This window comes from Peromyscus eremicus, chromosome 12 (assembly GCF_949786415.1).
Source record: "Peromyscus eremicus chromosome 12, PerEre_H2_v1, whole genome shotgun sequence".
Lineage (NCBI taxonomy): Eukaryota > Metazoa > Chordata > Mammalia > Rodentia > Cricetidae > Peromyscus > Peromyscus eremicus.
The window spans coordinates 45,742,428-45,768,147 of NC_081428.1; the positions used below are offsets into that span (position 1 = coordinate 45,742,428).

Sequence of the window (25,720 nt, forward strand, 5' to 3'; positions counted from 1 at the left end):
CTTTTTATGTGTTTCCACAGGCTCTGTTTAATAAAAATGTACAGTATTTAGAAAGCTAGTGCATGTTTATTTTTCTCAAGTCAGCAATGGTTCTGGAACTAGTTAGTCAAACTTAAAGCAAGCCATAAAGAACAGGTGCTGGGAGCACTCACAGCCTGCAACTTTAGAAGTAGATCATTCTTTTCTTGGACAAGGGAGACTTGCTTTGTTTTCAGTTCCTCCCTCTGGGATTCTGAATTCGCCAAAGCCTTCTGAAGTTGTGCACACTCTTCCTTCAGTCCCGCTACCTCCTCTCCAACTCCCACAGACTTAGCAAGAGGCTTGGTCTTGAAGAAGAGCCCCATCCAGGGCCAGCTCTTCACAGCCATAAAAGCTCTTATGTTCTCTTGGATCAAAACAAGGGCATCCCTAAAGTAGGAGTGAAAAAAAGAGAAAGACGTTAAGATATACTATTAAAAAAAAGAATGGCAATACAATTATAAATGAAATAAAACCATCACAAACGACCCCAAAGAAAAATAAAGGGTAATAACAGACTGCTACAAGTATTTCTAAAGCAAAAATATGATAGGCTAGAAGAACTGTATTTGTGTCTGGACATAGAATCAACAAAGTTAGGTCGTTGGAGTACACTACTAACTAGGGATGCTGTGACTCCTGCATCTCCCTCTCTCTTTCCATCTGTGAGCATCACCTTTTACAATAAACTACTTATCATGATTTATGACCTAGCTTCACGATCTGAGACAACAAAGCTTATTATAGACTGAAGCATCTGGAACTGTGTGCTAAAATAAATCTTCCCTTTCTTTAAGTTAATTAGCTCAAATATTTTGACACATGTCACACATACGGAAAAATCTGTGACATAACCAGAAATGCAAAATGAAGGGACTCTATTAAATTCCTAAAGAGAAATTAGAAATAATTATTCCAGGGGAAGTCAGTGAGATACAGGAGAATTTAGTAAAATTAACAAAATAATTCATGATCTGAATGACAATTTCCATAGAGAGAAAGAAGTCACTAAAAAGAAGTCTTGGAACTAGAGAAACTTTTCAGTAAAACAAAACTTAAAACTGATTAGCTTCAGCCACACACTAAGCCAAAGAGAAGGAAAGCCTTGTAAAATTGAAGGTAGGACTTTTGAAGTAAGACCCTCATATATTTCTTTAAAACAATAAAAAAGAATAAAGAAAGCTCAAGAAATCTATGACATGCCACTAAGTGAAGAACACTCAGACCCAGGAAGCTTGAAGGACCAAGAAACCTCAACTAGAGAAGGTCCCCTCATCACCGCTCTAGTAGCACCAGGGGTGGAAAGAACCATCAGAGCCATGCAGACTGGAAAAACATGATTTGCAACCAGAAGGTTGTAAACTTTTGCAACCAGATGTTTGCAAACTTTCTTAAAATTCAAGTGTGCAAAAGTTCCTAGAAACAAAGAGTTTCTGTCCTGTATTATTACGGTTTGCAGGGCAAATGTGGATTTTTTTTTAATCTAGTCTCAAAGGCTTTGCCATCACAATAGGGACAAAGGGCAATAATCATATCTTAGCCCTAAAACTGACATTGTCTCTAACAATGCACCCAATAGAACGAGCAGAAGTATTGAAGTCTTTAATTCTACTTCCACTACAAATGAATGCTGCCTCTGACAAAGTGGTTTATCTTCAAAATGTAGACACCATGGGCTGAAAAGTGTTCTTAGAATACAGACCTTAATTAAGACTAAATTAGAGGTTACTCCACCTTATATATAAAAATAATGAGAGTTTAAATAAACACAACCAGCACAGTTACATAGTTATGTTAATGAAACACAGAAAAAAGAAAAATTTAAAAAAACAATCCCATTTATAATTACATAATAAAATAAACTACCTCACAATAAATAAGACCTGGAGGTAAAAATATCTGTATACAGAAAATTAAAATATTAATGAAAGGAACTGAAGAAGATCCAAATACATGGAGAAAAATCCCATGCTTATAAACTGAAAAACTATTTTAGCATCATTTTTGTTTGGGGATTTACAGTCCATAACAATGGAAGGCGTAGAAGCAGAGAGGTCACGTTGTCTTTGTAGGCAGGAAGCAGAGGGTCTAGGGTTTCGGCACCTATGGTGCTGCTGCCCACATTCATGCCAATCTTCCCTCCCTGGTTAAACCTCTCTAGAAGTAAGCCCGAATAGACCCTTCCCTTCAGTAAATTGTTTTTCTCAGATATTTAATCATAGCAATGAGAAAAGTAACAAATATGCCCACTTCTGAATACACACACACACACACACACATATATATGTATGTATATATATATATATATATATATATATATATATATATATATATATATATATATCCTGTAATCCAGACAGTTTCAAACTCCTGATCCTCTTGCCTCCATCTCCCAAGTACTGGATTACAGGCATGCAACACCATGCTTAGTTAAATATAGTTGATCTTAAATGCTTTCAACACACCCAAAATATATCTATATGAGGTGATACAGTAATTAGCCTGATTGCAGCAATCATTACACAAAGTGCATATATATGAAAACATCAGATTGTATACCATAAACATATAATTTTGTCAATTAAACTTCACAAACACTGGGAAAAGGGAAAGAATAAGCCAAAAACAAATTGGAAGAACAAAAACGAGATAACAAATGAATGAAGTTGAGGGGAAAAGGGAAATGGAATAAAAGTTATCCAATTGATATATTAAATAGATATACATGTAACATAAAGGAAAGGAGAGAAGACAAAATAAACAATACCAGGAATAATGGCCTAGGAATTAATAAGGATTATTTACTGTGAGTAAAATTGTACACACAGTAAATACTTAACATTTATAATTGAGTAGTACATAATATAAACAGTTTATAATATTGCATAATTTTTATTTAGTAAATAATTTATAAAATGACTCAAGAAGAAAAAATGTAATATGTCTAGACACATTAAAAATTACGAAATCATCAAAAAATACCAAATTTGGATTATTTTATAGGCAAAGAGTCAATGACTAGATAATTAAATAAAATGTTTCATGTATGGAAAGAGAAAACATTCTCTAATTCTTTTACAAAGTTAGAATAATATTTGTCTAAAACTAGATAGCAGACTAGAAATTAAAGAAAATTATAGGCCAGTCAATTGATTTTTAAAAATCTCATTGTAACATTATTACAAAATGCATCAGTGCCAATCAAAGTAGTTTACACGTTTTAAGATCTATCAAAATTTAACACATTTACAAGTCAATTTATAAAGACCATATATTAACAGATACAGATAGAAAATTTAGTGGGTTCGTGATTGAAAAAAAAAAAAAGAAAGCTTTTCAAAGGAAAATGGTAGAAATGGGAATACTCTTTAAACAATACATCAAAAAATTAAGCTACAGAAAATATTATCCTTTAAATGGAAATGATAGCTTTTGCCAATGTCAGAAATATATCAGAGTCTAAAGTACCACACATATTCATGAAAGTATTCAGCAAGAGGAATCTCATGGACCACTGCTGAGTAGTCAAATGCGAAAACAAAATCCTGCAAAGTTAAAATTGTGAGAACAGCCATCTGTGCCTGTGCTGTGTTACTAACTTATCAGAGAATGGAACTTTTTAAGTTACGTCATCTTCAAGAAACCCTTCCATATAAGAATGGGGGAAATATTATTAAAATATCACTAGAAAACCATAACATATTGGAACGGCACATGATATTTTAAATAGCACAGATATAATTTATGGGGGAAAGGAATACAAGTGGTATATTTAAGCAAATGGGCTACTGTACAGCAATTAAACTCAATGGTCTAGCCCTACACTCGTCGACACTGATATACTTTTAAGAAGACTTCTAAACATTGATAGAAAACTTCATAAAGAATATTATTCACATGAAGTAAGCATGAAAAGCCATGCAAATGTTTAAGGCCATCTGTATATCACCTAAGGCTATGCAGAGAAACCCTGTCTTGAAAAACCAAAAAGAAAAGAAAAATCTTTATTAAGACAGGCATAGTGGTGCACGCCTTTAAACCCAGCACTTGTCAGGCAGAAGTGGGTGGATCTCTGAGTTTGAGGCCAGCCTGGACCACAGAGGAAGTTCCAGGATGGACAGCCTAGGACAACACAGAGAAACCGTGTCTCAAAAACCAAACAAACAGAAAAAGATATATCTAGTAAAGAATGAGAACATATTTTTATATTAACTATACATTTATACATGTGACAAAAAATAATTAACACTAATTTAGGATCTGGGGAAAATAGATTTGAATGAAGGAGGAAAATACACAAGGACTTCAATGGTGTCAGTTAATAATTTTTAAATTGTCAGCAATCGTATAAAAAATTTTAACAATTAATATTCCTTGATGATGTTGCCATGAGAATATTATCTACATTTTTATGAAGTTTATATAGTTCACAATAATTTTTGATAAATGATTTGATTTTAATGGCCTCATTTGAGAAATAAAGGAAGTAAATATGAAAAAATTAAAAACTTTACACAAGTATATACAACTGGAACCAGGTAGGGTAGCATACATCTGCAATCTCAGCCTTCTCAAGAGGCAGAGATAGATTACTGGGAGTTCAAGGCCAGCCTGGTCTACACAATTAAGTCTAGGCTAGCCTGGGCTACATAGAACCTTCTCTCAAACAACAATAGCAAAAAAACAAATAAACAAAAACCCAGAAGACATGTTACTTGCTCCCTAAGCTCCCACACTACACTGATTGCTCTAAGAGAGTCACTAAAAATCCTCAGGAGTTGTCCCATTAATAATTTTCACAGTCTTGATCATCTTTGGACAAATAGAATTAACGAAATGTCAATCAAGAAATTTACACCAAACCTTGTGGGCTCCCCACTAGAAGTTAAACTATGCTAAGGAAAAATTACTACCAATACAAAGTTTCTTGTTCCTGGTCTGTTTGTTTAAAGATTTTATTAGCTTGCTTTCCATGGTTTTACTAAAAGTTTAGGGAAAAAAAAAACCAATATCAAATTGTCCAAATACAGTTATAAGTGTTTCCATTGAACTTACCTGAAATGAAATAAAAGAGGTATAATTATAAGTCATCAAGACCCACAATTGTTGAGCCAGTAGAAGTAACAGTGGCATACGCGCACACACACACACACACACACACACACACACACACACACACACACGCACTATCCCTCTTCAGAGTTAGCTTTGGGATATGTGTGCCAATCATTTTTAAACATGTTTTTAATTAAAATATAATTATATCACTTCTCATCTTTACTTTCCTCCCTCCAACTCCTCTCATATCCCCCCTCACTCTCTCTCAAGTTGGGTGCCCCTTTTTCATTGTTTTTACATATATATGCACAAATATATAAATGAAGCCTGCTGAGTCCATTTGTGTACATATGATTTCAGAGCTGACCACTTTGTACTGCATACCCAATTAGGGGGCCTATCCCTGAGAGAGGCTAGTTCTCTCTCTCTCTCTCTCTCTCTCTCTCTCTCTCTCTCTCTCTCTCTCTCTCTGCACTCATTTGTTGTCTGTAATTCTTTATCTAGGGTGGGACTCAGGAGAGGAGATTTCCCCTTTCCATGTCAACAAGTCTGTTGATATTATCATTTTTCAAGTCTTACTTAGGTGTGTGCCAATCTTTCCAGGTGTGCTACTGCCAAAACTGTGAAACAGATCATCTTCCAATGTCTGTAATTCTAAACTACAAACTATCCCTCCCAAAGGGAAAATGAGAAGAAACAAATAATATCTGGATTATGATACTTCACTGGGGAAGACAGCAAGGTCCTTTATGCTGCCTTTTCTGTATACAGATAGTAAACATTTTCAAGACTCTGACTAAGCACACTAGTCTTTGTACCACAGTCTTTTTATTGCAGAGCAATGACCAAAGTCGCATTGGTTGAGGTATGAATTAACATAGAGAGTTAGTACCTTTCTTCTAGAATCTTCTGGAATGTAATACGCATCAGCTTTCCCCGTGCTCTGGCTTGGAGCAAGGTGAAGACTTTAGATATTTTCTCATCTCTCCTTTCTTCCAACTGGTCCAGAATGCTAGGTTTAAAAAACACCTAAAGGAAGTAAGCCAGGTACAGTTTCACTCATCAGATGAATTCAGCAGTCTTTTGAATGACGCCAAGAACAACAGAAGCAGTCTACAGGACAACTTTATCAATCCCATGTCTTTGAATATGTATTATTCATTGCATAAAATTTACATCCTAGGGAATCTAACTTTCTAACTCTAAAGGTTATAGAGGACATTTTATATTGGATATATTGGCAACCTGATCATTTACTCTGTATCCTCCTCTTGACTAATAATAACATTTAAAAAACACAATCCAAGTTACAAAATGAGCTCAGGTACACAGTACTCCAAAGACTTGGCAGAATTCACAACTACTTCTGCGAAGGACAAGGCAAGAAACATTCATTTCTGGGTATGGTGGGTCATAAAGAGTTGTGTTGAGTACTTGTTTGCTTTTCTAAATAATTTTTAAATATAAATTGATTTTTGCTAACTGGCAATGGTTTTATTTTTATTTTCAATGTTTTAATGGAAATAAAATAAGATCATTCTCCCCTCCCTTTCAGCTATCCTCCTTTATTTGAATCCTTCCCATGTTTCCCCTCCAAGTTGATAGCATATTTTTCTTTTGTTATTCCCCCATCTCTCCCTCTTTTCTCTCTCTGTATGTGTGTGTGTGCACATGCAAATGTGTACACACATGCATGCACACGCAAATATATATAAACACAACATACTGAGTTCATTTTTCCTGTTTGTGTATATATTGTTTCAAATTAGACTACATTGGACTCTACACTGGACAACCAATAAGGGGGCTCATCTCTAAAAGAGAATAATGTTCCTTCTTGCAGTCATGAACTGCCTGTGGTTCTTTGGGTAGAAGTGGAACCCCATGAAATTATCCCTTCCATGTTAACATGTCCATTGATATTGACATTTCCAGGAAACGGAACCCTAACTTCCTTCAACAGATGAGGAAATAGTGTAAGTGTGGTACCTATACACAATGGAATGATATTCGAAGTCATGACATTTGTAGGTAAATGGTTGGACCTAGTAAAGATTTTATTGAGTGAAGTAACCCAGACCCCAAAAAAGACAAAAGCTGCATGTTCTCTCTCATCTGTGTTTCCTAGCTCCATATTCTCAGATGTGAATTTACAACATGGGATAATCATAGAAATCTGGAAAGCATAAAGGGACCCTTGGAATAGGTGGAAGAGGAATAGTAAGATACTGGCAGTGATTTTTAAATAGCCCATGGGGTTGTTGCATCTTAGTTTACTGACCCATGCTCTAGAAGATGCTTTTGCTCTACATATGAGAGACTTGGCATTTCCCAAGACTAATCAGTAAGAACCAAGGTAAGGTGATTAGCTACCTAAGACACAAATTTCATAGAGGAACACATGTGGCTCTTCTTAAAGGCATCTTGAACAACTCTGCTCAAAATATGCCCAGTCTTGTCAGTGAGTCCCGTTCAGTTTCATCCTCCCATCCATGAGTGAAAGCCTCCTTAATTTATGTGACCTGGGATTCTCACTAGCTCATGTGAGCTTGATCCCCGATGAGTGGCATATGGCAAAAATAGTGAGATATAAGGAAAAAAAAACCACAAATGATAAAACACTGATTTCTAGGTATTCAAAATGTAAGAATCAAGTAACATTCATAAAACTGTACTATGGGGTTGCTATAATCCTAGAAACTCAAAAGGCTAAGGCAGAAGAAAGATGAGGCAAGCTCAGGAAGGATGGATAGACAGGAAGCAGACAGACAGATAGATCTTTACCCTGTATCCTCACACTCCCCTTCAAAAATTTGGTTTTCCGTGGATGTCATTAAGGACAGCGTGGTATTGACTACCAGGTAAGAGCAAGCCAGGTAACCAGAAATTTCCAAAAATATGTAGGGTTTTTTTTGGATAAAGTAGAATTTAAATAGTCATATTTAAGAAACCTGGTTTTGGCTTACAATTGAATTTTTAAATTACTCAATGATTCAAGCAATAATTATTTTCCAATTCAGCACACTACATAAAACATTTCATGTGCGCAAGTAGCCATCTCTGGGGACCTGGTTCACATTCTCTTACTCTGTTGTCTATCACAGAAAGGTCAATTCAGTGTTTTATAGAGTGGCACGAATTTGACTAGACAATTAGTTATAAAAATTTATATGCAAGATAGAGTGCAGTTCAGCAAGGGACTGCTTGTGTAGAATGTACAAGGCCCTAGATTTAACCCTCAATATTGAAATAATGTAAACAAAATTTAGACTTGTCTAAGTAACAATGGATTTTCTTTCTCAAGCAGAATTGAAGTTTCCACTATGAATTGGTCTCTATTTGTATTATTTCTGGTCACAAGAGCTGAAGAACTTATTTAATAATTAAGCATTTACCAATATTTTAAAATGTATACCTTTCCTTCTTCTTCCCTCCCAAATGCATTCTTTGACGTTTCTGGGTTACCTTGGTGACTCCACACAGGTACTGGGAATGGTCTATCTCCAAGAAACCAAGTACTTCTTCAGTTGCTTTTCTGCTGCTCACAAAGTCACTCTTTGAAAAGGTCCTTGGGTTTAGAATGCAGTACCTATTTTGAAATGGGACCAGGGAATCATATGACTCAAAGAGAACTCTGAAACAAGTGGGGGAATATGGTGATATTTTATTTGTGCTGAAATGTGATTTTATTTGTATGTTAATAAATAAAGTTGTCTGGGGATCAGAGCTAAAAGCAAGCCATTTAGCAGAAGTCCAGGAGTGGTGGCACACGCCCTTAATCCGATCACATGGTAGGCAGAGTCTCTGTGTGGTCAAGGACACAGCCAACTGGTGACCCAAACCTTTAATCCCAGTACCAACCATAGAGACCTGGAGGTCTGTATAGACAGGCAGTGATGAGGAAATCATGTGGTTGGGTTTAGAGCCAATGAGAAGGTAGAACAGAAAGGAAATAAAAAGACAGATACACAGGAGAAGGTCTCTCTCTCAGGGGAAGTGACAGCAGCAAGTGGTAAGCTAAAGGGAGTCATGGCCCTTTCTCTGATCTCTTAGGCTTTAACTCTGTATTTAGCTCTGTGTTTCTTATTTACTAAGACTGTTTAGAATTTCATCTACAGGGGAAAGCTAGTTCAGATACCTATCTTTCCTTCCAATCTGTCAACTCTAACACAACTCCTGGCCACAATAGTGGAGATGCTATCAGCTATCCGTCCAATGGGTCAGTTTATATTCTCTACAGTGTTGTGGTTATTAACTTAATTTCACTGGAGAAGTAGAGACTGAGAAATAAAGAAAAAGGGGGAAAGTGTAAGTATCTCTATTATGTGAACAGGGAAACTGAAAGGTTGAATTGACTTTTGCCAAAGCTTTTCACCCTTATCATGAATTGTAGACACATGCCTTTCAGTTCCTAGACAGGTGTTCTTCTTGCTCTACCACATTTTGTTCAAATTGTTCTGATAAACTAAAATTTTTCGTTTTTCAAAAGGACATGGAAATCCAAGATGCCTTTCTTGCCTCCTATCACCTACACACTACTGCATCCTGCTTTTCATGGCTGCTAAAAATGCAACAGCTTGATTGGGTGGCAGCTACCACAAAGCACATAGACTTCAGAGATGCACTTTAGGCTGTTGTTGCTGGAGAGCTTCTCTCCAGGTCCCACCAAACCCCCGCAGTCCCACAACCCACATATAAAATAATCACTCAGATGCTTATATTACTTATAAACTGTATGGCCATGGCAGGCTTCTTGTTATTTACTTCTTCTATCTTAAATTAACCCATTTCTATTAATCTATAAGTTGCCACGTGGCTCGTGGCTTACTGGTACCTTACATCTTGCTTGTCATGGTGGCAGCTGGCAGGTCTCTCTGCCTCAGCCTTCCACTTTCCCCAATTCTCTTCTCTTTGTCCCGCCTATACTCCCTGCCTGGCTACTGGACAATCAGTGTTTTATTTATTAACCAATCAGAGCAACACATTTGCCATACAGACCATCCCACAGCAGGCTGTCCATCTTCTTTCTATATATATTTCCTCTATATATGGGTCTAATATCCACTAACAGAGATGTAAGGGCTCTGCAGCTATATAGATATTGAATTTAAGAACAAATAATGTGGAACTCTGTCAACATTGTGTCTCATCACCACAAAAACATATCAATTTATAGAGTGGAGTACGCCAAGCAAACAAACAGTGCATGCATAAACACTCAACACAGAGGAAATGGAACAGACTGTTCTAGACTTTGGGAACCTCGAATGTATGTCTACCTTTGCTTAAAGTCATCATATAGCATCCGACTTGGAAAGCCTTCACAGCATACTCTAATCCCCTCCAAGACACCATTACATCGAAGCTGCTGGAGAACCAAGAAAGGGTCCAATACACCTGAAAGAGAGGGACACACTGACTCTACGTTCTCAAATATCTATCACACCAGAGATTATCTTCACTGCTGCATCTTGTGTTTAAAAGAAAGTTTAAATTCAGTGTGATGTGCACGAGTATTCGCAGGAGCTCGCTAACTCCCAGCCTGACGATTCCAGTACTTGTCCTAATAGGAAGGATTCTACAGATACGATTTACCTAGAATTATTTTTAATGTAGAACAAGCTGATAGATAAAACTCTATAGGCATATTCTCCTGGAAAATGAAAAAGATCACATATTTTGCTATGTGCAAATGGCTAACATCATATACATGCTAATTAGAAGCAGCTAGAGAAAGTGAGCAGAGCCCAAAGTGGGCTACCATTTCCAATAGGAGGCCAGAGAAACTACAAGGTTTGGGGAGGAGCAGTGCAAAGAGAGAGGAAGGTGGACCAACCACAAAATTCTGTTTGCTTGTATGCCTAGAATGGATTTGCCCACATTCGGGACGTCTTTTTCCCCCTATTCTGTTGCCGATGTCTACATTTATTCTACAGTACAAGCATTCTTCTATCACCACTTTGTTCAACAAAAGCCGCCTGCCCTTCTACAGCTGCCAGCTGGAATCTCTGACAGAAGCCTTTGAAAGACCAACCAAGGACCCAGTGTTTCTGACCTTCATCAAGTACTCTGGACAAAGTCAAGGGCCACCCCTTTCACAAAGGCCTGCTATGTTTCTAACTATGTCTCAGATCACAGATGTAAGCTAGACCCTATGTCTGTACTCCAGTCCTTCTATGGACAGGACCAGATCTTTTATAACAAGGGAGATTAGAAGCTTCTGACACTTTAAGATGAAACCCGTTCATCCCCTTTATTAAATATGAATGATTGTTTTAAAGCATAAAGCTTTTGTTGAAAACTTGCTGAAATTCAATTGATTGCATAGACGTCTTCTAATAGTAGCAGAATTGTTCCAAAATTCAGAGGCAACTGATTGCATTCTTTGATGAAGCAGGACACTTAGATATATTCTAAGCCCAGCTAAGGTCTGGGAATGTAGCAAATATGGCATCTTGTGTGAAGTCTTGTGTTATTCTAATCCTAATACTACACCATACATACATACACACACATGCACACACAAACACACTGAACTTATAAGAAAAAAATGAAGCTATATATGTGTATACACACAAACACAAATACACATGTAATGCTGAAATGTCTCCATTATAAAAATTCCAATAACAACATTACTTGGCATTACAGTCTCCCTAATTAGGTCACAGTCTGTCAAGATTGGATTCTTAATTACAGTAGATTCATAAAAGTACAAAAATAGTACAGACCCACACAGATCACAATCAACACTGTTAGAGTATGAATTCCAAGAGTGGCTGGTGGTCTGAAGACATAGTGCTTGTCATATGGGTTCCTTTAAGTCTGAGCACCTCGAACTAAAGCTCTAAGAATACTAATATTTCAAAGAGTTGGCTGGAAAGCTGTGAATTGTGATCTAAGGAACGTGATCGAGAGAATTAAATTTGGCCGAGCAGTTTTGAGAATTGCAAATGGGAAAATCACCACGGTCCTATCATCACCATCTTACCCCCATTAACTCATTAAGAAAGTATCTACCGTCCAGAAGTACATAACTAAGGAAATGGCATATTAAGGGAAGATGCTAAATTTGAAGAGATTACTAGAGAAATGTTTCACATTTTCTGAAATGATCTTCATGGTCAATTTAGGTTATGAAGACCAAATACCATTCTTGTGCTAAAATATCATCCCAATTGATTATTCAATCCCTCTAAAAATATTTTCTCCTTCTAATGAATGGAATAAAAGTGCAGCACCCATGTTTTAACTTAAAATTCAAAGACCAATTTCCTATGGAGGCTACTCTGGGAAGTCTTCTTTGTATGGCCACCTGAAACCAAATTCAAAGCAGCCTGGAGGAGGCTCCAGAGACCTCAAGTTTTACTTCCTTTCATTGTTCTATGCAAAAATCTACCCATATATAAAGGAAATGGTAAATAATTCTTTAAAATACATTCAACAAAGCTGAAATAAAATATATTACCTACTACAAATTGTAAATATGTCTAGTTCTTACCTGGCATTTTGTTCATATTTGGATTTATACATCTCACAAAATGAGGTGTGGTTGATTGCAAATCTGTCATCAATTTATTTATGTTTTCCTAAAATAAAAGCCATAATAAACACAAAATCACTTTGCAAGCTTTAAAAGAACCCCAGAAAATCTAAATCTGTCAGCTGAATCTGATATCCAACATGAGCACCAATAGGGAGACAATGAATTCAACATTATTACATGCTTACCAAACACATTATTTTCTTTCCTATGGCAAGTCAATACTTCCCCGACAGCCATAGTTCCACTGTGAATCATTTCCACCTGCTTTGAATTTGAATTCAGTGGCTTTTGAAGCCAAGTAACAGGGTTGCTTATGATTTCTTCCGTTTTCTATTTTGAAAGCCTTTATTTTAGGTCAGATTGTACAGAATCATTATCTGACATTGTTTAAAACATGCATTTTAAGAGTGAAGGAAGCAGGTTGGAGATCAGAAGGAAAGGCTACCATGCTAATTCAGCCTCGGGCTTGATTCCACACACCCAGTCACAACACAGTGGTCCTCTCTTGAAGAGCCAAAGTCAGGAGAGGTAGACATGAGGTGCTTCTGCTTCCTATTGCCCAAAGGCAATTCTAACCACTGGGAGCCATTATGAGCCAATAGTCACACCAGCCAGAGGACTAGAACAAGGCTGACAAATGAAACCTGGTCAGGGCACCACTAGTGACTTCTAAAGCCCTTTACAATGACAAGATGGCTTTATTCACCTTACTGGCTTTATGTAAGGCTGATGAAATGGCTCTGTGTGTAAGCATGTTTACCCTGAAGGCCTGGTTACCTGAATTTATCCCCAAAACCCAAAGGCAGAAAAGAACTGAGTTCACAAAGCTGTTCTGACTTCCACATGTATGTTCTGGGATGCATGCTCACACATCATACACACACAAAATAATAATGATTTATTAATTTAAAAATGTAAATTACTTTATGCAGAGATGAAATCAACTGGAACGATGCTCCTTTCCTGTGTGTCTTCTCGCCAAACTGTTTAGCTTAAAAAGCAAAAGAAGAAAATGGTTTAAAAATTCCTTTTTCCATAATACATAGTGTTGATAAAAACAAATTCATCCAAGTTTTTAAAACATGATAGTATGTTTCAAAAAACTTAGAGAATATGTACATCCTTCACAAAATGCCTATAGTGCTTCTCCCTAAAGAAATAATCAGAAAGCTATATAAAGATACCCACTCAAACATTATCTAGTCACTGTGGAAAAATCTGAGCAAAAGAGAAATTAAGAAATGTCCATTAAGACACATTAAATTATGAATAAATATGCATACAGTAGAATACTTCAAGCTTTAAAATGATTATGTAGATCATATAACAAATATGGAAATATTTTCGTTTTATTTTAAGAGAAGAAGTTACAGAATGTCTATTTTGAATATCATTATCCTGATTGTGTATGCCTAGTTTCAAGCACAGTTAGGTTATAAATGACTGCAAATCAAACATCTTGGGAGACCTGGAAACAAAAATATTACTAGTAGTTACCTCCTGTGTGATATAATTGGCGCTTTTACGTTTATCTTTTTAGTTTCCCTACATTAACTGTTTATGGCAACACCAAAATGCTTTCAAGGTTTATGAAAAAGTCATATCTATTCCCTATTCCTTATTATTGAAGCAAAAGAATTTACACTAAGTCAAAATATCTTGCAAATAGCTGTGCAGTCCTAATTCACTCAGCTGTACAACAGTAGAAAGGACAAAAGCCACGGGCAATCCGGAGACTGTGGGACCCCTATCAGTACAGAAAACTAAACACATGTTTTCTGAACCTGAATAGTCACTATACAGAGGTACATGTAATGAAATTTAATCATGAATGTCCTTTTGGGAGGCCCAGGTCCTCTAAGTGGATCACATGATTTCTGTGCACGTTTTCATTTTCTCCATCTTTGAATAGGGAATACAATTATTTGACATTTCATTTTTAAGCTATGACTCTGATCTAAAATACATCAATTTACCAACAGAAAGTATGGCTATTGTGAACAATTTAATATAACGGTGAGTTAGAATTTTACAAGCACTTATTTACAAGAATGCTAGAATAAATTTTTTCAAAGATAATTCTTCCCTTCCGTAAGCACAGACTGCAGTGCACCTTGAAGAGAGAGACTCCAAATTCCTTCCCAATGGTCTGGCTATCCCCTGCTCTGATTCTCCTGTGTGTGGTCAGATAACTATCCAATTGGGACTGTAAGGTATATGGCCACTTCCTCACCAACTCAGAGATACCGTAGAAGACCCAGACTAAAGGTGGGCACAGTACTCTGTGCCAGTCATCCTGGTTGCTTAGGAGACTGGGGTAGAGGACAAGAAGCTTGAGGCCAGCCACTGTCAAGACACAGCCTTTAAAAAAAAAACAAAAACAAAAACAAAAAACTAAAAGTAGAAACAAGCAACTGTACTGCCCCCAAATTATCAAAATCAAACACAAACACTTTTATTTCTCTGTCTCCTGTAGTAGAATATTTTAAGGTGTGTTACTTTTGTTTATGTTGCATTTGTTTAACTCTGTGAAGCTGTGTTACTGTGCCTGTCTAAAACACCAGATGGTCTAATAAAGAACTGGCCAATAGCAAGGCAGGAGAAAGGCTAGATGGGGCTAGAAGGCATATATATATATATATATATATATATATATATATATATATATATATATATATATATATATATAAAGAAAACTGTGAGGAGAGATTGAGCAGCCAGAGAAAGAGGAGGACTGCAGGGGCCAGCCACCCAGCTACACACACAGCAAGCCATGGAATAAGAGGAAGATACAGAAGTAAGAAAAAGGGAGAAGCCCAGAGGCAAAAGGTAGGTGGGAGAACTTGTTAAGGAGAGCTGGCTAGAAACTAAGCCAAGATAAGGCCGGGCATTCATAATTAGGAAAAAGCTTCCACGTGTGATTTATTTGGGAGCTGGGTGACAAGCCCCCCAAAAGAGTAAAAAACCAACAACAACAATCTCCTCTTGACATAGGCCAGAGTATACCAGATTTGCTCCTTAATTATGTCATCATATGCTGAAAAATCCAGGAAATGCTAAATTCTTCATCTACTTGACCATGCTAATCAGGAGGCCTAAAACAGGCTAAGAAAGACCAGGGGTTAATGTGAAGCTGGCTATAAAATAATAGGGAGGTGAGAGTATTAGGAAGTGAGAGTGCATGCCCTACGGAAAGAATAGCTGGTACATTCCATTCCATGTGTGCTGAGGGAATCTGAACTTGCCGTAGTTAATATTTACCAAGAGTTTCCATTTTGCAAAGGAAAAGAAAATCCAGTTGCAGAGGAAATATTTTGATTTTTCAACTTATATGAACCAAAGGAAGATGGTAGACAGATAGATGATAGATAGATAGATAGATAAATAGATAGATAGATAGATAGATAGATAGATAGATAGATAGATAGATAGATAGACAAACAGACAGACTTTGGCCCAAAGCTGCCTTAGGACATCTTAAATTTAGCTCAAATGTTTCTCTGTAACCTGTAAGTGAATATGAAAGCAAATTATAGTCAACCCTGAGCAAGTTGCCAGGTCTTAGTCAAACACAGTCTGCCAACTATTCAAACCATGCTCGTCTAACATAAATGTGAGCTACAATCAGCAAGGTTGTCTCATTAATGTCCAGGTTTACACATCATTTTCTTGTCTCTAGATAGGAATAGCAGCTCTTACTCGTGTGGTGGTTTGGTGTATAATAAATCAGGTTTTTGTTTTGTTTTGTCGTTTCAGACTGCCAATCAATTCAGAATTGCAAATAAAGTCAATTAAGATTTGCAAAACTTAGATTAGTCCTTGGTATCTATTTGAGGATTATTATTGTCCCCAAACATTCATCAAACTGTATTATCAGTTCTCTCTTTGTAGGTAAGTCCAGAAGAAAGCATGAGTTGGCCATACACTCTCTAGAACAGGGAAGACATCACAGAAAGAAGAAGTTCTTATCACAGAAAGCAGAAAGGGCTTTGTAAAAGCCAGGTCACCCATCAACCCCCATGGGGAGGTAAAACTTCAATGGAGACGGACTCACCACTGCCAGAAAGGAAGTCCTTGGTAAAGAGACTCGCCAGGACTCTGTTGGAGGACTTCTGAAGGAGAGCCACCACAGTTTCATTAAGAATGTCTTTGTTCTTTCCAAGCCAACCACTGACATTATAAGGGACCTTCGGAAAGGCAAGCATTTCAGGTAAGGATATGAGAAAAGGTGTACATTCATACATTCAGAAAGGAAAGGTATGCATTGCTTGAAAAAAAATGCACAAGTTGTATCCTTTAGTGTTAATTTAGTAACAACACTGAGTAACATTCCAGAGGGCCATCTCGTAGCCCAGTGGGAGTTTTAAATTTTACATTTTTCAAAAGAAAGTAAAATAAAAAGAATTGACAGAGAAAGAAGCGATAGGTGAGGATAGACATAAGGGAAAGGATAGAAAGGAACAGGGAGGATGGACTGGACCTTATATCTCCATTAAAAACAATTCACATCAGCATCTTTCATAGGCAGCCCTAGAAAAAAAAATCATCTGTTCTCTTGACACATACTGAGTATTCAGGAGCACGTTAACAAGTACAATAGTATTTTTCATGTAGTTATAACTATATTCCATGACATCAAGAAGAGAACTATATCTGGGGACACTTGAGAGGTCATTTTTAGGTTGAGGTATATTGTCATCCTTCCTTAGTTATATATCTGCTCTCTTACAATCACTGACTAGAAGAAGGAAAAAAAGGACACATATGTCACTTGGGAGGCAATAAGGGTCATTCAAAAAATTTGGGCCAAAATTTAGAGATCATTATGTCACATATGTCTTTAAAAAGGGTGATTTGAAATCACTTACACAACGTCAAGTTTTAAAAAAAAAACAAACAAGGCAAGGTGGCCTGTGACATTGAAGATCTCCAGGAAAAGCTTCCCGCAGCTGCCCTGTTTTGAGGCTGGATGACAGAGTTCATTTTGACATTTTTAACCTCTGTACCTAAGCTACTGTAGCATGGACATTTCATTTCCTGAACACCAAAAGATGACACCACCTTTCCTATGGCACTGAAGTGTACTTGTTCATCTCATCATTTAATATAAACAGTACTAAAATATTAGCTGAGGATTTTGTACAAGTTCACTTGATGTAGAGACCAGAAAGTGTGGGCTGGAAGTCTAGGGCTAACTCACCACTCCAGCATAATGAGCAAGTTCAAAGTGAACTTCAGAGTTCTTCCCAGCAGATGCAGGTTTCTGGAAGTAAGGTGACTTTCCAAAATGGTTATCAAAGAGCTTGGTCTCAAAAGTCTTGTCAGTAGCTTTAGGAAACATACATTCCTCTTCAAGGATGGAAAGAATGCCCATGGGCTATGGGAGAGGGATGAGAGTGAGTTCTAAAAACACTAGAAAAGAGCATTTCCAGTAGTACATCAATAGAAATCTTTCATAAAGAACTTAGTTGACAAAGGGAAGCTCTTCCCAGCACAGAACTAGCCAATCACCTCATGTATCCTGTGAATATTTATTACCTGCACAGTGTCACACTGATACCAGCAGGGGCAGCAGTGAGACGCACACTGTAATGACATTCACGTGGGACAGAGATAACAGGCAAATAAACAAATAACTGGAAAATTAACTTAGTTCCCTGTAAGTGCTCTGAAGAAGTTTTGTAAAGCACAAAGACTGAGAATGAAGGGGCAGAAGTGATTTTACCAGGAGACCTCTTCGCCCCAATGAAAACAACCCAGAAAGATCTGGTTAAGGTATTCTGGAAGAGGAAGCAGAAAATGAAGATAGCAGGGACCGCAAGGCAGAAGACTCTTGTGAGTATGACATCCTGTCTGAAGTACGTGTGACCCAAGTAAAGCCAGAAGGACGCATGGTATAAACAGGAGATAAATCCCAAAGTTAGATGCAGCTGGATCCCAAATAACTTACAGGTTGTAGTAAGATGGCTGGCTTTGGAATGTAATGAGAAGCCTTTGGGGGACATTTAACATGAAGTGATGGGAACTGATTTGTGTTTGGTGGAAAAAAATGGTTTAGGGGAGGAGCCAGCCAAGCAGATTGGAAAGTTATGAGCTAACAATGTTTTTTTTACATGTTAAAGGGCTTTAGGAATATGCAAGGAGAAGGGACAGAAAATGTTACTTCCGTAAGCAAATTTTTCTCTAAACGGTCATAGTCCTGGCAACTTGTTTGCTCCCTGCTCATTCACTGTGGCACATGCAAACAAAAGAAGGGTCAAAGTTTCAGTAATACCAGACTGCCGGCTGGAGTTGGCCATAGCATCAGAGTTGGCTGACCCCTAGTCTGCCTAGAAAGGGTGTCAGAGCTTGTGAGAAGTCATTTGAAATGTGATGTAGTTGAAAGTAGAACTATGTCAACAACTTCCTAATGAAGAAAATAAGGGGTGTAAGACAAGTTTTCAACCGGAGCAGTTTCTAATAGACCCTTCCACTAAACAATATGCAAAGGGAAAACACATTTGGTGAACAAGGAAAAATCAGGGATGTTTATGATATTTATATATTTTATATTAACATTATTTACCTATTCACTCTATGAATAACTTTGAAGTGCCTTCTAAGATCAACTCACTATTTCAGATAATTAGAGATATGACAATATTACTTAGACATAGGCTCCAGTCCTAAAGTATGTAGCCAAAAAAAAAAAAAGCCATGTATTGCATAGTCAGCAAAACAGACAGCCCAGAGAAACAGGTGAAAGGGGTCCAAGGTAGAGCAATTAAGATAGAACACCATTGGTTGTTACAAGAACGCAGGCCTCCTGATTCTCTCCAACCCTTTTCTTTCTTGAGTCTGGAAGGGACATTGAAGATTATCTTAGTTAAGGTTTCTATTGCTAAGAAGAAGCACCATGACCACAGCAACTCTTATAAAGGAAAACATTTAATTGGGTAGCTTACAGTTCAGAGGTTTAGTCCATTACTATCGTGGTGGGACATGAAGGCATGCAGGCAGACATGGTGCTAGAGAAGGAACTGAGAGTGGAGAAGGAGCTACATGTTGATCCAGCAGGCAACAGGAAGTGGTCTGAGAAACTGGGCATGGCTTGAGCATCTATGAGGCCTCAAAGCCCACCTCCACAGTGACACACTTCCTCCAACAAGGCCACACCTTCTAATAGTGCCACTCCCTATGAGCTTATGAGGGCCAAACTACCACAAATACCACCTCTAACTTTCCTCGTAGATCATTGAGTTCCCATCAAAACTGCTTTCTAAGGGCAGCCACTTATGTTTCCATGCAGAGATATTATACCAGAGTCAAGGCACTAGATATATAGTGTATTAAAACAAAATTCATTTATACTTAAAATTCCTTGTTCTAAAGATCTCACTGTAGCCACACAGAAATGATTTTTATTCCACATAATTCATCAGATATTTGAAGATAAAAGTTTCAATTATTTGCCACACACACACACACACATACACACACACACATATATATATATATATGTATATAATTATCATTGTGTATGTGTGTGACAGGGAGGTGGACACACACCTGTCACAGTACATCTGCAGAGGCCATAGGACAACTTTGTTGGATTCTCTCTTTCCACTTTCATGTGGGTTCTGTGGCTCAAACTCGGGTTGTCAGGCTTCTATGACAAGCACTTCTATACATTGAGCCATCTCACTGATCTCAGGGTTTCTATCTTTAAAAAAATGCTCATGGACCTAGAGCCTGTATTTTACAGAAACTATATTGAACAATATTCCAAAAGTAATTCTTGACACCTCCCTGCATTCCAAGACTTGAGATGCAGCAAGTAAACAAGTATTGTCAGCACAAAGCATTCTGTGTAAAATAGATACCCATCTTGTACATAAAACACTGGCTTTGTAAACTCTTGGCAAAATGAAAAATGGGGACTATCAAGAAGGGGAGCAGAGAAAAGTGGAATGCCATAACTTACAGGTGAAGGACTCCTGCAAACTCTTAAAAGCTTGGATGAATGAACTCCATCTAGTACCATGTATTTTTCTATATACCAACAGCCAACACTTATAGAGAAATCTAGAATGAATCATTTTAAAACATAAGCATTTCCTAGGAAGAGGCCTGTTAACAAGAGGACAGTGGCAAATCCCCACAAGGAGAGACAGTGCTCATTCACACAGAGCCATACCCACACCTGAAGAGCTCCTGGTCCCCAGTCCCTGGTCCCCATTGAAGTCAATATTGACTTTGAGATGAATAGAAGTTTGATGTAAACCAAGTAGACATCACACCTTGAAATGTAACAGTTGCAACACCAACGAGGGAAGATGGCTGCCTTCAAGGTATCCTTTATTTCTCAATTTCTCTGGAGGTGTAAACTTCCAGTGACTATGGAGCTCTCCAACAAATAACTTCCAAATACATTGGAAAGAGGTAATTATTGCTGTCCCATAACATCGTGCACTATTGTCTTAGAGTCTTTTCCTGTTGCTGTAATAAAACACCCTGATAAAAGCAACTTAGGGGACAAGGGGTTCCAGGGCCCAGTCCATCATTGTAGAGAAGTTACAGCAGCAGGAGCTCAAGACAGCTTTTAACATTACTCACAAAGTCAAGAAGTAGAGAGCACTGAGTGTATACTAGCTCTCAGCTTACTCTTTCCATTTCAGACAACCCTGAATTCCCTACTCAGAGAATGGTCCCACCCACACTTAATCTGGATCTTTCCATATCAATTAACCTAGTCAAGAGAATCCCTTACAGACATCCTCAGAGGTTAACCTTAGTCTAGATAATTCCACACAGTCTGCTTTGAGGCATCAAGTTGACAATAAATACTATTACACCTATATTTCACTGTAAATGATTTGAATCAGGTGCTCTGACCAGATCATTTGTACTATGAACTCTCCCTTTTAAGAGTCATGAATCCTGCTTTCCTTTCTTCACAATCACTGTCTTAATACCAGCGTGTGTGCTGCCCTAGTTCAGGAGCTCTTATTTCTCTGGTGCCTTCCTACCAGCCTTGTCTTAGAGCAGATTAAATCTCAGCTGCTCTATTTTCCCCACTGCCCAGCTCAGAACCCAGCTTTCTCCCATTGCTTAAAATAAGCAATAAATTCATTAAAAAGCCCTTGGCAGTCTGTTCCCTCTGTCTCCTTAGGTATTTCTTTCTGAATATTGGAGGTTCCTAGTAGGGATATGACATTTCCTATCTCTGTGTGTTTGTGCTTGCCAGTCCTCCCATCGTCTCACTGGTGATCTTTACTTGCAGAAATAACACCCATTTCTAAAGATCTAGCCTAAACATTACCCCTTTCCTGGCAGGCTGTTATAGATCCATACAGACACAGTCAACCTCTGGCTTTCTGGCCACTCTGGACCTTTCTTTGTCTGTGTCTCTTATTACAGTTATTTTACATTTAGCAATTTTTAAAAGACATTTTACACTTATTAGACTTACAATTCCTTTGCTTTTGCCCAATGTTTGAGATTTCTACTGCTTATAGGTTGATCGTCTGCACATTACTGTGTGATCATTGTGTACCTTGGCAGCTGGGGAAAACCAAGAGGGACTTTGGTATGCCAATCCTAAGTTCCTCTCCCACTGAACATTCTGATTAGATCCCCTAGCAAACTACCCCCCACCCCATAGTAGATAGGCCAGGTGTAGTGCCTGGGTTTCTATCTTCTATTAGTAGTGAAATAATTTAGGCATGCCCATTCCATCCTCCTGCAAAAATTGAAAGACACTCTATTGCCTCAGAGCCTGCCCCCTTTAGCTCCTACTTACTCATTCTGTTCTGGGAGTAGCCCTCATCTGGGCTCAAGTGGTGTGAGGCATCAAATCCCAGAAATAAGAGCAAAATATGCACACCATGACACATAAGTTGCTGAGCTCCTCTGCTCAGAGTTAGAAGCCACATGTTCATCCTTCCACATAACCTGGGTCAGAGATCCTTGTCTCAGCAACAGGGTGAGGAGGACAGAATCCAGACAAGTCATTGAACTTAGATTTACCTACTTAGTGAAAAACAGCCTTGGTTTCAAGACATCTTTCCAATTATAACAGGAGTTCCTTGAGTGGCAAGATGATGACTTCCAGGGCTGTATTCCTTTAGTCTAAGTCCTCAGGAAATTTCTAGTAAGTAATTAATTGATAGGTGAACATTGATACATATTCTAACATGTAAAAGTTTGAATTCTGGAACCTAAGCCACTTGGCTAGGGAACAATAGACAAACTGTAAAAAAAGCATGAAGTTATACATTAACAAAATTGCAGGCATATAAGATATAACTACATGCTAATATCAATTATTTCATACTAAAATAGCAAAATTAGCACAACTAAAGAACTCCCCTTGGGAGACTGCAATATTTATTTAATGCTGAGATGTTACTAGGGTTTAAGATATTTTAGAAATTTTTTGGAATATTTCTTAAAATTGTCTTCTGATATGGAAAGCTATTGTCTGACAGCATATCACTATATAGAAATCACCAAAAACTTATCTCACTCCAAAAGTTAATCCATCCCTAGCCATGGTGCTATTGGCATTATTAGCTGTTGGAAGAGGGAGAGACAGTTTGCTCTAAGGGTATATAGAGATGGATTTTTCTTTGAGCCACCAGCTCCCAAAAAACAACATGGAGACACATTATTAATTTTGAAAGCTGGGGCTTAGCTTAGGTTTGTCCCACTAGCTCTTATAATTTAAATTAACTCATTTATATTAATCTACATTCTGCCACATGGCATTACCTCTCTTTCATCTTGCACTTCCTGTTTCCTTTCTGGCTGGCTGGTAACTCTACCTTTCTTTTTCCCAGAGTCTCTGTATCCCCAAAAGTGCTGCCTAAACTCTTCCTGCTTAGCTATTAGCCATTCAGCACTTTATTAAACCAATCACAGTGACACATCTTCACAAAGTATACAAATATCCCACAACATTCAAGAATAGTTGAGCAGCACATATTGCTCTTGAAAGATTAAAGAAACAAAGAACACAAAGTTGAAAGTGGGGTGGGTGGGTAGAGAAGGAGAATGGATCTGGGAAGAGCTGGGTGAGGGGTGAATATGATCAAAACATATCATACAAAACTTTCAAAGAACTAATGAAAAGACAAATAGGCAAATGTAAGAGAAAATGTAAATTCAGACCAAGTCAAACATATAAGACTTATGATATGATCCACCATGTAATACATTTACACTCAGCATCTAGTGTGATGGTAAGAACTGAAGTGAATGTTCTTTTGAGGCCAATATAATTCTAAAAATTTATTCTAATCCCATGGAATAATGCTAGAGCTTTTAAAGATATACTGAAAAAGTAACAAGTTCTTAAACACAAAATTTTGGCTATTTGTCAAGAAATAACAGGGATAATCTCTTTAACAAAGGCTTAAACATAGCCACAAATATGTAATTGTATGATAATACTTTAGTAAGTAAATTAGGTTCGAACTAGAATATTTCAATAATAAAACAGGAGTGAGTTAATCCTATAATAGATTTGTTCACAGCATTTATATGGAAGCAGCTCACTGTGAGCTTGGAGAAAGAAATTAATGGTTAAGCTTGATGTTAAAAATATATTATAAATTCAGTATGATTAAATTTTTGTAATCTTAAAAACATGAAACTTTTTGAAAATCACTTTTTCAAGTCCAGCTCATTGCTTGACTAATAATACAACACACAGAAAAAAGTAAATCAGAATTTCATATTTTAAAAGACACCTTGATACACTTTAAAATAACTGTAACATCATCTATTTACTTAATAAACCAATATTGAGCAACACTCTGTGGATAGCATGGCTGTTTTGTGTTGTGGTGGAAAATACAGGACCCGGAAATCTTCTAGGAAGCAGAGGCCAGACAACAGTCACAAAGGAATAAGGAAATATCCATTTTGTGCCCAGAACTGGCATAGAGTCCCATGATGGTTCTGAGGAACTAAAGCTGGGCCTGAGGTGGTCATAGACTACCCAGCTGAAGTTGAAGCTAAACTCCCAAAGCAAGGACGAAGAAAGATCCTGTCTGTCTCCACATTGTGTTGCTTAACCCTCACAGCACAGAACTCATTACCTCAGGTTCACAGATGAAAGGCTCATGGTTTACCTGTCTCTGAAAACACAGGGGAATGAAATGGGGAGAAAAAGAAAATTCTTTCCCCCATAAATATGCCAAGTAAGTATGACACAATGTGTTTTCTATATATTGAGGTATTGTAGTTACTTTGAATTGAAAACTTCCCATGATTCATTCTGTATAAAGAATTAAGTTTTACCATTAATATAAACAATTTTCTCTATAGACCCAAATCAATATACTGGATCTTTTCAAAACATTTTATTTTTCAAGAGCATTCTTGCTATTACTCTGACCTGAGTTCTTTAAAGTAGTTAAAGACTTATCTTTGCTTTCTATCACCTGGTCAATATTTTTTCACATTTTATCAAACCAGTAGAAAATATAACAGGAAATTACATCGACATTGCTACTGTATAACATGGAAAACTCAAGGCTGGAATAAATGAAGCAATAACCTCAGGTCAAATAAAAGTCAATAGCATTGACCTTCCACAGAGTGAACAATCCCTATATCCCTTCTTTCTATTTGAAAATAAGTGTCCTATTATAGGCAGTAGAAGCAAGTGTTAGAAGTGACAGTTGTTAAAAGTTAAACCTTACCCTTTGCTGAAGCTCTGTTTTATTTCTAATCAGAAAATGGACACACACACACACACACACACACACAAATTACCACACAACAGTTGGTTTACTACTATTATTTTAACAGATTATAGTGATATCAGGAATCCATTTTTTTATTCAACCTGCCCTCCCCATCAGGAAGTTCCTCTTAAGAATAATAGGATTTATTTTTGTCTTAAAACCTTAGAAAAATAATCTGCATGAAACAGTAAAGGGTCAGTTACCCTACATCCTTCCTGACAGAGTTGGTGAAATCAAATGTTAAGGCAACTAAAGGACTTTCAGAAAGGCAAAGGCTTTGGTCTGCTCAGACTTGTCTCCAAAATATACTTCAATACCTGATAAAACCAAGAAAATGCTCAGAGTTATTACCATGTGACAATGC

General features: G+C 37.4%; 1 protein-coding gene across 1 annotated transcript in view; it reads right to left on the bottom strand.

Annotated features, from left to right (window-relative positions):
* Positions 1-25,720, bottom strand: part of Myh15 (myosin heavy chain 15) — a 125,401-nt gene that overhangs the window by 61,522 nt on the left and 38,159 nt on the right. Inside the window, exons 15-22 of the mRNA XM_059277732.1 lie at positions 17,823-17,999; positions 16,677-16,809; positions 13,546-13,613; positions 12,578-12,665; positions 10,356-10,473; positions 8,542-8,665; positions 5,969-6,105; positions 153-408 (exon numbers count right to left, since the gene is read on the bottom strand). Coding sequence (XP_059133715.1) covers positions 153-408; positions 5,969-6,105; positions 8,542-8,665; positions 10,356-10,473; positions 12,578-12,665; positions 13,546-13,613; positions 16,677-16,809; positions 17,823-17,999 — 1,101 coding nt within the window. The remainder of the gene's footprint in view (positions 1-152; positions 409-5,968; positions 6,106-8,541; positions 8,666-10,355; positions 10,474-12,577; positions 12,666-13,545; positions 13,614-16,676; positions 16,810-17,822; positions 18,000-25,720) is intronic.